The 13,647-nt window shown below is 37.2% G+C and overlaps 2 protein-coding genes across 2 annotated transcripts; one reads left to right on the forward strand and one right to left on the reverse strand.

The window, feature by feature from the left end:
* Positions 1 to 2: 2 nt before the first annotated feature.
* On the reverse strand, positions 3 to 4,825 carry mettl27 (methyltransferase like 27). Its single transcript, XM_037546004.1, is given in 8 exon segments — positions 3 to 2,403; positions 2,594 to 2,624; positions 2,627 to 2,671; positions 2,674 to 2,688; positions 3,251 to 3,386; positions 3,523 to 3,651; positions 3,735 to 3,853; positions 4,722 to 4,825. Coding segments are annotated over 7 exon segments (678 nt in total). The 5' UTR covers positions 3,852 to 3,853; positions 4,722 to 4,825; the 3' UTR covers positions 3 to 2,198.
* Positions 4,826 to 4,875: 50 nt separating this feature from the next.
* Positions 4,876 to 13,217, forward strand: nf2b (neurofibromin 2b (merlin)). Its single transcript, XM_017698613.2, has 17 exons — positions 4,876 to 5,170; positions 6,006 to 6,117; positions 6,263 to 6,388; positions 6,830 to 6,952; positions 7,112 to 7,195; positions 7,340 to 7,408; positions 7,548 to 7,630; positions 7,757 to 7,832; positions 7,955 to 8,092; positions 8,519 to 8,593; positions 8,695 to 8,808; positions 8,966 to 9,088; positions 9,269 to 9,486; positions 9,587 to 9,689; positions 9,912 to 10,051; positions 10,215 to 10,365; positions 10,880 to 13,217. Exons 2-17 carry the CDS (start codon positions 6,028 to 6,030, stop codon positions 10,925 to 10,927), a joined length of 1,761 nt encoding a protein of 586 aa, XP_017554102.1. The 5' UTR covers positions 4,876 to 5,170; positions 6,006 to 6,027; the 3' UTR covers positions 10,928 to 13,217.
* Positions 13,218 to 13,647: the final 430 nt, after the last annotated feature.

Consider the following 13,647-nt stretch of genomic DNA (forward strand, 5'->3'; position numbering starts at 1 on the left):
CATTAAGCACAGAGATGTACATGTTTTATTAAATAGATTTAAATCAAGTAACAATTTGCAAAATAATGTCACTTAGGTTATTTGGACAACATTTCAGGGTGATACGTCTCTTGATGCATAACAGGCAAATATATTGAGTGTGGTCTGTGTCATAAAATGTTGTATATAATTGTAGAAATGTATCTGTAGTGACTCTTTTTATATTTTTATATATATGCTTTTGTCAGAACAAACCTCATATCTCCAAATTATAAGTTTACAGAAGAAGGAAAAATACACTTTACTTTTATTGTAAGTCGATGGAACCATTTTTTACAAGCAATTTAGGCCATTTCTTTTTTATTCCACTTATCGTGATCTATATTTTAAGACATCTGCTATTCCTTAACTTTAAAAGAAAAACAGTTTGTGTTTTGAATTAAGCTCACTTATAGACACAATTTAGACTACTTTGAAATGAAACACCAATTTTCTGCCTTTACAGACCAAAATGCTGACTCTGAAATGGAAAAAGAGCTCTCGCAATGGCTACATTCAAGCTAGATTAAGAGACGTTTTGGACTGTAAAGCCCCTTTGTTTTCTTCCTCCTCTATTACCCATTGATGATAAAATGGTTGGCAGTGTGAGTGTCCCAGGCCAAACCGGTTCAACAGAGAGTGAACTTGCGGAAGTGGTTTGTGTTTCGTGAGGACTTTGAGTATTCAAAGATTCAAAAAGAGTTTCACTGCATCAGATGTTTATTTTGTGAACATGGGCGCATGATGTTTTCATAGTACTGTGTATTTCAATATTCACAGCTCAATACAATCATCTATGAAGATGTCTGATCTTTACTGTCTGAATACCTTGCAAATAAAATACTTTTTTAAAAATAAAGGTGTACTTTTCAGCTCTTTGTTTGATCTTGTGCCATCATCCAAAACGCTACTTTTGTTAAGTGAGTTCTGAAACAGGGATCGAGTACTTTATTGTTTTTTTATTTTATGATTTTTTTTTAACTTTATGAATTTTAATTTCAAGTAGGAGAAGAAGATACTGTTTTGAAAAATGCACCCACGCGTATGACAGGATAAAACATGACGTATGCAGCTAAAATATTTCCTGTGCAGAAAGCCCTACTACCATAGTAGGTGCTTTCTAAAACCAGTTTTTGTTACAAAAAGAGTTTTTTGGGGAAAGCTTTCTGTGGCTTTCTCCAGATTAGAAGCTCATTCAGATGTAGAAAACAGTAGCTTGGCAGATATAAGTATTTCTGCTTTGTACTTCCTCAAACATCACATTCCTTATTTGACTAATATCATTTGTCATGTTTGTCATTTGTCATGTCATGTTTGGCTGATTCAGAATCAGTCAAATCAACACAACTGACAAACAAAACCTTCAACAAAAACTATTTTTTGTAGTTGCTCCCATCTAGTGGTGGAAAAAATCCTACCAAACTAGTTTTGTTGACTCTTCCAAAGATCCTCTTGACCTCTTTCTTTGTGAACGCTGGTTTAAAATCTTGCACGCCTAATTTTTTTGCAGGCAGAAACAGTACATCATTTTCTAGATATATGAAAAAGCATTAATTGATTGATAGTAGAAATACAGCTGCCAGACCAAATAATGGAAACATCAATCAACATATGGAGAAATAATTACTGATAAGTCTTTGATTTTACATCATGTTTCATATTTCTGCATTGCTGTGCTTTTTTAAACAGTCCATATCTCATTATAAATGTAATTTAAAATGAATTCTGTGCTCATTTTCAAAAATCATTAAATTTGTTTTTACTTGTGCCGGTTATTACCTCACCTTGACTTCTAGCCTGTTCCTACTTTCTTTGTAAGAAGCAGTTAGAATGTTGCGAACTGTCTCTACCAACATTTTCAACACTCAAAATATTTTATCAAAGCATGAAAACATAATGGAATGAACCCCCTCAACGACCCTGAGGGAGAAGCGGCTTGGAAAATTAATGAATGAATGAATGAAAACATTATGATTTTACCATTCAATTATTACCAGATGCGTTTAACAGAATTTTAATACATTCAAAACATCCTTGGCATTGCAAGAATGAAAAAAAAGTCTACAATTAAATATGTGAAGTTTTGTATCACTGCTGTTATTTGGACGTCCCAGTTTTTGCCTCATTTTTCTACCTTTAAACCAATTTTGCTGCAGAGCTCTTCTGAAACTGGGGACTTGTTAAGAAGTTCTCTGATAAAGATAGACAGTTCCTGATATATACCCACTCTCATGTTCAGACACAGCCCTTTCCCACTCCTCCACTTCATTGACAGTTACACAACTCCACCTCTTTTCTTCCTCCATCATTCTCACCATGCGTTCCATCTCTGTCTTGTAATCTTGATTATCTGCGTTCCCTCTTGTAGTCATGCATACATACCGCCTGTCACAAGGAGCAAAACATTCTAAGAAATTCAGAGTATGACATCATTCACGCACTTACAGATACTTAAATGCACAGTAGACGCTCATGTCTGACGATACTTTATTAACAATTTAAGTGGAACATTACCTATGAGGATAGGCTTAGAGTGGACTTACAAGCATTATCTTAATGTTTGTGTTGAGAAGACTTACCTGGCTGTGTGGCCTGCCAGAGCTCTGGATGACTCTGACTGGCACGTGACCAACACTCAGACATCCGACGATTACACAATGTCATATGACTCTGAAATAAATGACAAACTGTGCTTTACTTTTAATAAACTGCCACTTATCTACAACAATGTGCACATGTTTAGATGGGTAATTTCTTCAGGGTGCTTTTAGGTGAAACTTATTCATTGCCTCATTTTAAAACATGGTTACTGTTTATTTGCTGAATTTAACATTCTACTTTGGCCTGTAGAAAGGTTAGGGCACATTTTATGTGTTTTAATTTTTACCAATATGTTATACTCAGCAAATAAATTAAAAGTATGCTTTAAAATCAGAAAATGGACACATTTAAGTCTGTTTACTGTACCAGATTTGTTAACTCATTTTCACATAGAAAATCAATTAGAAAATCATCTGTACTTTGGCCAAGGGTGCCAAACTTTTGCATATCACTATATATGATTGCATATCACTATATATATATATATATATATATATATATATATATATATATATATATATATATATATATATATATATATATGTACAATGATATATGTACAGCGCAGGATAAATCAATTGGATATTGTTAATTCCAAATAAAGACTAAGTAAAGAAAAACATGTTATCACCATTTTGCACTGGCAAGGTGTCCTGTCCCAGTATGCACTGCTTAAGCTCCTGATAGAGTCCCGTTTTCCTGGCCAGATCCAGCATTCCGTCACTTCCATCCACTCCAACAAACTGACAGAACCCCATTCTCCTCAGCTTCAGCAAAGACGGCATCAGTAGGAACACTTTCTGTTAGCTTGGATACTGTGTATGTGAAAATCAAAATAATAGCCCTAACTTATAATTACCTAAACGCTTTTATCTAAATAATTATCTAAAACGTTGTGCTTACATGTGCAGAGACCAAGCCTGTCCCACAAGCCACATCCAAAACAAGGGCTCTTTCTTTATCACCCTTGAAGAATGAAGCAACACATTCTGCAGCCAAAAGAGGAGCACGGTATTCCAACACTGCCACATCCTTTAAAAGCAATTTCAAGTAGAGTAGCTGTAATGATGAACATTCCAAATCATGTACTATTGATGCACCTTTATCTGACTTACCTGTTCATAGTTCTCAGCCCAGGTGTTGTAGAACTGAAGCTTATTCTCCAGCGCAACATTTTCATGAGCTGAAAGAATTTTCTTCTTTACTTCTGTAAAGCTCTTGGTGTCTGCCATTACTGTGAGAAAAACAAGAATATACATCAATCAGCCATAACATTTAAAATCACTTCTTTGTTTCTACACTCATTGTCCATTTCATCAGTAGGTGCACTTTGTAATTCTACAATTATAGACTGTAGTCCATCTGTTTTTCTGCACGCTTTGTTACCGTGTTCTTTAATGGTCAGGACCACCACAGAGCAGTTCTTATTTGGTGGTGTATCATTCTCAGCACTGCAGTGACACAGACATGGTGCTGGTGTCTTAGTGTGTGTTGCACTGGTGTAAGTGGATCAGACACAGCAGTGGGGCTAGAGTTTTTAAACACTGTGTCCACTCACTGTCCAGACTCCTACCTTGTTGGTCCATCCTGCAGATGTCAGAGACAGTCCTTCATCAGGATGCTGGGTGTTGTTGGTTGGTGGACTATCCTCAGTCCAGCAATGACACTGAGGTTTATAAAAACTCCAGCAGCACTACCGTGTCTGATCCACTCAGACCGGCGCAACTCACTAACATACCACCACCACGTCAGTGTCATTGCCGTGCTGAGAATGATCCACCACCCAAATAATATCTGCTCTGTCGTGTCGTGTCCTGACCATTGAAGCACAGGGTGAATAGAGGGCTATCAAAGCGTACAAATAAACAGTGGACTACAGTCTGTAATTGTAGAACTATAAAGTGCACCTGAATGCTAAGTGGAGCTTATAAAATGGGCAAATAGTGTAGATGCAAGAAGGTGCTTTTAATGTTATGACTGATCGAATGAAAATAAAAGATGTTCTCCTTTAAATAAACAGGAGAAGAATGAACACTGTCAGAGACTAAGAACGCAATCTCAGACTTTTATCACTTAAAATCAAAGTTCCATTATATTTTTACCTTTCTAAGACATTTAGTAAGAAATAACCCCCGAGACAAAACAGGTCGCTCATGGGTCTGAAAGTCCCCTCAGCTACTCGAATCCCTGTTATTCCCTCTTTGACCTGTAGAGCGCTGGTGAACAACTTCTAACATTAAGTTAGCTGTCTTGCTAACTGTTTAGCCAAACAAGTTAAATCACCGCGACACGTAAAATAGCCACCCAAATGCCTTTGTTCTTACCGATATGATACCAGCAAGCGTAATTTCTGACACATATGTTTACCTGCCATTTATTTATGGTCATTTAATGTAGCGGGAAAGGCAAAAGGCAAACCTCTGGTTGAATTACAACAGATACTTTCTGAGCAGACTCCAACTTCCATTGTTGTCTTTTGAGCTTTTTGAGGAGAGGCTGGAAACTTTACTCTGGTGATTCGGTCTGTTTAAACATCAACTGGAGGACTGAGGTAACTTAGTTAGCTATCTTCCATAACTTGTCAAGGAACTGCTTCATTGTGTTTAACAAAACTTAGAAAAAGATCACGGACGAGTCGATTGGCTAGCATCGCTAGCTAGTTGGCTGGCTTACGTTGAGTTGATATCAGCTACCTAACCTAGCCAGGCTAGCTTGGTTAACATTAGTTTACCGGCGCTTTTGGCTGATGTAGAGAGAATAATTAATAACCTTAATATGTGGCCTGTCTTTTAGTTTATAGCTATGTGCCACTTGACATTTACAGTGTACTGCTAGCTATTTGCTAATAGGCTGAACAGTAAATAGTGTCTGCTGAGGCAGCAAGCTGGCTAAGGCTGATTTTAGCTGGGTATCGTAGCGTTAACTCGTCTTCCTAGCTAGCTAGTAGTTTCATTAAATTGTCAGCTAGCGTTAGCTAGCTACTAAAGGTGGAAATTTAATTATTTAGCTGCTAGATCTAAAAGATCTAGTTAATTAAAGATCTAAAGAGACTAACTTAGTTACAGGACCAACGCTGTAAGGTAATAAAGTGTATTGTAACTAGGTTATACAGAAGTTACGCAAGGAATTGAACATACCCGTGGTTCCTGTGGTTGTCCTGTCCGCCTGAGTTCTTTAGTCAGTTAGCTAGTTATTTATCTGAAGTTATGAAACGGTCAGATTGTCTAGCCGTACGTTAAATGCAACGAGTATTTACGTTGCACATGGGGAGGGTGCTTTTGCACAAGCTTGAAAAAAAATGCTTATTTTTCCTGATATTTTACTTGATTGTATGTAATAGTATGTTATTCAGTTTACGGAAAGCTAATTGTTTTATATCTGTTTAGGTTAATTTACCTAGAGCTCAAAATGTCGATTTTGGGGCTTAAAAAGAAACAGCCCAAGACTTTCAAAGTCAAAGTCATCACTATGGATGCTGAAATGGAGTTCAGTTGTGAGGTAAGTATTAATAATCTACTATTATTACTATTCTTTTTGAAGTCTTGCCATCTCCAGCCTTCATCTTACCAAGGCTTTCACAAATAAAATAAAAGTTCACATTGTCAACTGATTGTCATACCTGACCGTCCATTGTTATTAACAGGTGAAATGGAAAGGAAAGGACTTATTTGATTTAGTGTGCCGGACAATTGGTCTAAGGGAAACTTGGTTTTTCGGCCTCAGATACACCGTGAAAGACACTCATGCTTGGCTTAAGCCTGATAAACGGGTAAGTGTAGTATTGATGGCTCTATTTAAGTTATATGAACTTAATTTGGTCTACTTTTACAAGACACCTAGTCAGAACATCTTAAATTATATTGTAATAAAGTAGTTTTAGCAAATAATTGCATCAAATCACGTTTACATAGTTGTAAAGATGAGTGGGAATCTTGGGTGCGTAGTACCTAATTCTAAAAATAAATAAAAAGTATATATTAAAAAAACACATTGGACTATACACATTAATATACACCAGTATTGGACCATTTCTAATGTACTGTTTTTGTAACATTAATATGCTCAGTTGTACACATTTCCACATAGGCAGTTAGTGAGTCTGAGGTAGATAAATTAAATTCAGGGTACATCGAAGTAGAATGGCAACATTTTAAATTCATTTACCTAAAGAAGCCATTAATTTGACTTCTTGTTTTTTCCTTTTGCCTAGGTTTTGGATCAAGAAGTTCCAAAGGACTCTCCTATAACGTTTCATTTTCTTGCCAAATTCTTCCCTGAAAAAGTGGAGGAAGAGCTTGTTCAGGAAATCACTCAGCACCTGTTCTTCTTACAAGTGAGGGGTAGTTGGATAAATGAATATTATTTTGCTGTTTTTTGTGTTTACTGTTGGTATTAATCTTTCTCTGTCTCTGCACACATAAATGCTGTTTTCTCTTAATACTGTCGTCATTGTTTTGAAATAATGTTTCACAGTGTTCTTTGTCTCGTCAAGGTAAAGAAACAGATACTAGATGAAGAGATATTTTGCTCTCCAGAGGCCTCCGTCCTTCTGGCATCATATGCTGTTCAAGCCAAGGTCAGTTTTCACAATGCAGTGATAAAAAAAATAGCTCTACTCTGACTTACTGTCACTTAATGTCACACTATGAATCAATCCCACTGTCCAACAGTTCTAACAGCTTCAGTTTATGACCATCTTCTACATATTTGTTTTATGCAGTATGGGGATTATGACCCAAACTTCCACAAGCCAGGCTTCTTGGCCCAAGATGAACTCTTGCCTAAAAGAGTAAGTAACTGTGGGTTTATTAATGACTGGCTTGCAAAGAAACTGAACAGCAGCATTTAGTTGTTCTGGTACCTCTGCATTGTTGGTGTTTGTGTATCGACCATAGACCTGTTCATTCTTCCTGTGTCTCTCCCTCTAGGTGCTGATGCAGTATCAGATGACACCAGAGATGTGGGAGGAGAAGATCACAGCTTGGTATGCTGAACACAGAAACATAGCAAGGTAAAGCAGTCTCTCTGGATTATTCTGTTGTATCTTTTTTTGTCTGTACATTCACACCCACAGCTCTGGACCACATGATGAAGTTTTTAGTGTGGTACCCTCATGCTTTTGCAATATTGTCTTCAGGGATGAAGCTGAGATGGAGTATCTGAAAATAGCACAGGATCTTGACATGTATGGGGTTAGCTATTTCCCCATCACAGTAAGTCAGTAAGCTTTCTCAGTGCTGTCTGTGGTTTTACTATTGTTTTGAGTATATTCATAATAAAAACCTATAAGTTGATTATAATTTAAGGGTGTTTAATTTGCTCTGATGTTGTCTAGCAAAATAAGAGAGATAAGGAGCTCCTTCTGGGTGTTGATGCACAGGGACTTCACATCTACAGCCCAAACAGCAAACTGAATCCAAACAAGTCCTTCCCCTGGAGTGGCATCCGCAACATCTCCTACAGTGAGAAAGAGGTGTCAGAACATTTTTTTTAAATGTGAATTTCAAACCTTTTCTCAGAACCTGCAAGGCAGCACTCCAATGCAGCTAATTTAATTTGATAAGTGACCAGTTAACTGTTTGTCTGATGGTTGAGCAGTATATTTCAGCAAGGAAATATTCAGCTATATTGATCTTGGATATTTGATAATGTGTGATAAAAACAGCATATCCTAATCTTGCATAACATACAAGGTCTGAAATTTGTTTGGTTGATAGGATGAACTGTGACCAAACATTTACATAATCGTTTTTTTAAAGCTGACAAGTAAATGGAAATGCACATGTAGTTTCAAAATTTTTTTGCTGTTTGCACATTCCTTGAAAAGCCTAGTGTAGATATCTGTGACGTGTTCTGTATCTCTCACACAAAAAATCTAATTCATGTGTTGTGTTAATAGTTTACTATTAAGCCATTGGACAAAAAGAAGGACGTATTTAAATTCTACTCCTCACAACTCAGAGTCAATAAGCTGGTAAGTTAGTATTTCTATAATACGTGATGTGTTCCAGTATTTCACAGTGGTTTTACTGTGTGTATAGTATGGTCTTGAGTTGGGTGGTCTGTTTGCATTAGATTTTACAGCTTTGCATTGGAAACCATGATCTTTTCATGAGAAGAAGGAAAGTGGACTCCATTGAGGTGCAGCAGATGAAGGCTCAGGCCAAAGAGGAGAAAGCCAGGAAAAAGGTCTGCTATAAAAAATCTCAAAACTTACATATTGAGCGTTGTTTTTTACCCTGTTTATTTGATGATTATCTGTCTATTAGTATCTACTAATGTTTATATTAGTATCTGATAAGGTACTTCTCCTTTGTATTTTCCTTTTGACTGTGTATTTTTTCAGATGGAACGTCAGATTCTGGCACGGGAAAAGCAGATGAGAGAGGATGCCGAGCGGGCTAAAGAGGAGATGGAACGGCGTCTATTTCAGCTGCAGGATGAGGCTCGTATGGCTAATGAAGCACTGGTGAGACACTTTGCAGCAAGGGAAAAGAATCATATTTAATTGCACTTTTGAACTATGACTCATGTTTCCATATATACCTCCGGATTTCACTTCTTGAAAATCACTGCTGCTTTATCTCTGTAAAAATCAATATATGCATGTGTGAGTACATCAATGGTAACTCACTGTCTACATCTCTAGCTGCGCTCTGAGGAGACAGCCGACCTGCTGGCAGAAAAGGCTCAGATTGCAGAGGAAGAGGCCAAGCTGCTGGCTCACAAAGCAGCAGAAGCTGAGCAGGAGAGACAGCGGCTAGAGGTTACAGCCCTCAAGACCAAAGAGGAGCACAGACTGATGGAGCAGAAAATGAGGGAGGCAGAGCAGCTGGCTGTGAAACTGGTGGAGCAGTCAGAGAGGAGGTTTGAATTCAGAATGTCTTCAATAATTGGTGTCTTTCTGACACAGGGGGTATGTGGCTATGAATGACAGTTTGTTTTTGTGATGTTTTGTTTCTTTCAGGTCTAAGGAGGCAGACCACCTAAAGCAGGACCTGAACGAGGCCAAAGATGCAGAACGCAGAGCCAAGCAAAAGCTTCTTGAGATCACCAAAACAACATACCCAGTAAAGCTAAAATTCACATAATCAGTGGATTAGATTTTTTTTTAGATTTCTTTAGGAACTATTTATATGATAGTGGAATATAAGAAGAATACACCAATAGAATTTTATTTTGATAAAAATGTGACCTTATTGAATATTTTGACTGAGCTGATGTAGTTGAATTGCCACTTTTACAATATTTTGAAAATGCTGTAAATTGAAATGACACTGTGTTGTGTTCAGTTGATAGCTGCATACTCCAGCCCCCCTCCACCATCTGGTCCTGAAAATATGGAAATGCAGCTTGAGATGGCGACCTCACATCGGCTGGACTTCAAAGACCCTGACATGAAGAGATTGTCCATGGAGATAGAACGTGAACGGTATATTTTTGCTGTTATGTGATATGTAATATGTTTTGTAATATGTTTTGCTGCTCACTGGAAATTCACAACCCTTACAGACTCTGCCATTGATGGATTGTTGCGTACATGCTGTATATATGAAAAAAAGTGAGTGGGGTCTGCATGCCTTTTTGTGCCTCAGGCTGGAGTACATGGAAAAGAGCAAGCACCTGCAGGATCAGCTGAAGGAGCTGAAGTCTGAAATTGAGTCTCTGAAGCTAGAGGAGCAGCAGCAGGCGGGCATCTACAACCTGAGGGGCTATGCTGAGCCTCCCTACGTTCCCCACAGCAATGTAAGAGACTCATAAACCCCGTGCACAGTAAAAAGTTTCATTACGAATGATGTCTCAGTGTCCAGTCAAATTAAAAGTGATTTTGTGCAAAAGGCATGGTCTGTATTTACCCATCAGAAATCATCCTTAAATCAATTGAATTTTTCTTGTAAATCTGGCTCGATTTCTGTTTTAAGAAAAATTATCACAGTATTCTGAAGTGGCTGATCACAGTGTGAATTTCTCTAAATAGTGAAGAGTTTTTACTATTGTTTTGCTCCATTCTTATACCCTACTGCATAATTACATTTGATTACATGGTAATTACATTCTACTTACCAAAATTTTTCCATTTGTTTCATTGTCAAGCGATGCAGTACTGAGAGAGGCATGCCTTGGCTGATTTGATTTTTTGCTGAACTGTTCCTTAAAGAATTGGGTAAACAAATGGGGTTAAAGGAAACATCTGTTTTCAGTTTCTGTCATTATGGAATATCACAGGAGACTATAACAATGTACATTTGGTCTTTTGCAGCGGAACTCTGCCTACATGGCTCAGATGGCCTTCTTTGAGGAGGTGTGAATGGACAGAAATACTACTGTATAAGGAGCATGAGGGAGCAAGAGAAATCATCACTACAGTGTGACGCCTTCACCAGAGCATGTAACCCAACAATGTCCAGCACATACCCTTGCACAAAACGCTTTGGAATTAAGTGCTAAGTGCTATTAATATATTATGGATAAGTATAACAGTAGAAATGAGTCTTATGCACAGATCAAAACAAGTTTTAATGTAGCCACCACCAGCTTGTGCCTTTAAGCATTTCTCACAGTTTTGCATTGCCAAAAATATTATCTGTGTAAGGCTGGTAGTGTTGCTTAGATTTGTTGAAAAAAGGGGATGGGTTTGAAATATCTAGAAATCGTGTTTCAAACAGAATTGAAAAAGCTTAGCCTTTGTTACATTATTTTTAGCCTGAATTGAACTCCTGTGAAGTCCATCTTTAGCCTCTGTCTCATTCATATTTAAATTGGCACAGGGTGCATATCTAAATTACTGCCAGCTTTTTACCTTAATTTGTTGCATTTCAAATAATTTTCAGCATCTGTAATTTTTATTATAGAATATGTGTTAGTGCCTGATTTTTATTATTTTTTTTCTCCAACCAAACATTTTTTTGTTGTCCTACACTAGTGTCCTTTATCGTGTCCATGGCTAAGAATGGGATGCATGCATGGCGTAGAAGCCTATGTACTGTTTGTGATTAATGTCCAGGCATTTTACTGTGATGGCGTAAAATGCACAGTGTATTCCTTGGATAACACTGCTCAATGAACAGTCCTGATGCACTACCATTTTGGCAGCTCAAATCCTGCTTTACTGTTCAGATTCCTCACTCAGTGGGCATGTAAACTGGCGCACTATGCCTATTTACAGGAAAGGAAAAACGTATGCCAATATCCAAGCTGTCTGACCCAGTTGTAAGCGTGTTTAATAGAGACTGTCTTTGATGCTCTAGATGGCAACCATATTTATATTTTAGCATACTGTTGGTGCAGAGTTTAGTAGAATGAAAAGAACTAATGTAACAGTTCAGACAGTTAGTTTTGTTTTGTTGTTTTGCTTTAACTGGTTAGCCATGCAAAAATCCCCAAAACATGTCAAAAGAAAAATTAGAGAGAAACTCACAGGGCTTTAATATGCCAAACACTAAGTGTGATCATGTATTTTGGAATATAAGTGCACCCCCAAAAACATTTCACCTAATTATAATGCAGATGTGTATTTCAACAGCTTGAACTGTTTTGTGTCCTGAATATGTCATGAAGTGTGAAGTAAGGTAGTCTTGTATTTCCACTTGTAGAGGGATGGACAGTAGTTTTAATTCTGTTTGAATGTGTAGATCATGTAAAGCAGTGACCATGTTTACGTGTGTAATATTCTCTGAATGATTATGTTTTTTCTGGTTAAGATTGGTTTGTTTGTTTTCGTTAATGAGACATTTTGTTTGAGTCCTTAACTCAAGTATTCTGTTCTGTTAAGCGGTTAACTGAATACTATGCTTCATACCTGTCACATATCAAAAAGAACTACATTTCTCCCCGCTATGATTATGATTATTGACAGGTAAAAACCTGCTGATCTTGATTTGAATTAGTGGCACCTTGCAAGTTCACTGTTCTTACAGGTAGTAAAGTTTTTACATACTTTCAAAATGTCAAACACTAAATATCTTCAATTCTTTTGTCTTTCTGTGGTGATGACATGGGCAGCATGGAGTTGGTATTTAATGTGATGGTGTAAATGTGGTCATAGATTAGAGTGACAGATGTTTAGTATTTACCCTGCCTATTGGCTGTTTCCAAAGTAAGAAAACTGTTCAGATTTGGACAATTCTTCATTATTAACACTTTTTTTGTTGCATAATCATCACAATGTCTTAGTGCTTTAGTGAGAAACATTCCTGTGTTAATAGTAGATTACCATATGCCCGCTATGCACGCTAGCTGTCTTAAGATGTCTTAAGAACATTTTACAGCAGAAGGCAACTATTCATGTTTTAATGAAATCTGCCAATCTCCGGCCTTGTACCAAATGCTAATTATCATTACGCATACCACCAAGTTCTTTTGTTTGCTGCTCACTAAGTGCTTTATTTTTGGGGAAATATCAACATCTTTTAACCTCTTGAACACAAAGTGCTTCTGGAGATTGAATGACACTCCATGTAAGTCTTTATATCAGAAGTGAGTTACAGTATTATGGTTTTTTGTTTGCAACTTGAGCTACAGTTACACTTACTGATATGGAGACCTCTTATGCATTGTGACATATAAACTAATTTGCTAATAAAAACTGCAAAAAGCAACTTTTTGCCATTTATTTGCATGTCGGAATGGTTACCTGTTGGTCTATACCAGGGATGAGAACTAATCTTGTACACTGCATGTGCAGAAGTGTCCAGGTACTCCTTCTTTAGCATTTAAAAATCTTTTGTTAATAAGATACTCTAAAAATACAGATAAAAATTATATAGTAAGTTATATGCAGTGTATAAATGTCTCCTTTGGAGCGGACCAATCAAAAGGTTAACTTTGGCTTGTGGACCACACTGTGGGCCTTGCTGCTCTGGGCCTGTCTCCTGAAGACTGTGATTAAAATTCTCAATTAAACTCTATAGGTTGATTTCAACACCACTACTCTAAAGACAGATAGTATTGCTGAAGTTTACTGGACAAGCTGTTCTGCTTGTATAGACCACTGAAATATATTATTGGCAACATTTGGTTCCATATTTT

Source organism: Pygocentrus nattereri, chromosome 16 (genome assembly GCF_015220715.1).
Source record: "Pygocentrus nattereri isolate fPygNat1 chromosome 16, fPygNat1.pri, whole genome shotgun sequence".
In the NCBI taxonomy this organism is placed as follows: domain Eukaryota; kingdom Metazoa; phylum Chordata; class Actinopteri; order Characiformes; family Serrasalmidae; genus Pygocentrus; species Pygocentrus nattereri.

Excerpts from the sequence above, each read along its gene's own strand:
- nf2b (XM_017698613.2), top strand. The coding sequence starts at position 6,028 with ATGTCGATTTTGGGGCTTAAAAAGAAACAGCCCAAGACTTTCAAAGTC. Across the intron at positions 7,409-7,547 it reads ATGAACTCTTGCCTAAAAGA|GTGCTGATGCAGTATCAGAT; the intron begins GTAAGTAACTGT and ends CTCTCCCTCTAG. Across the intron at positions 9,690-9,911 it reads TCACCAAAACAACATACCCA|TTGATAGCTGCATACTCCAG; the intron begins GTAAAGCTAAAA and ends TGTTGTGTTCAG.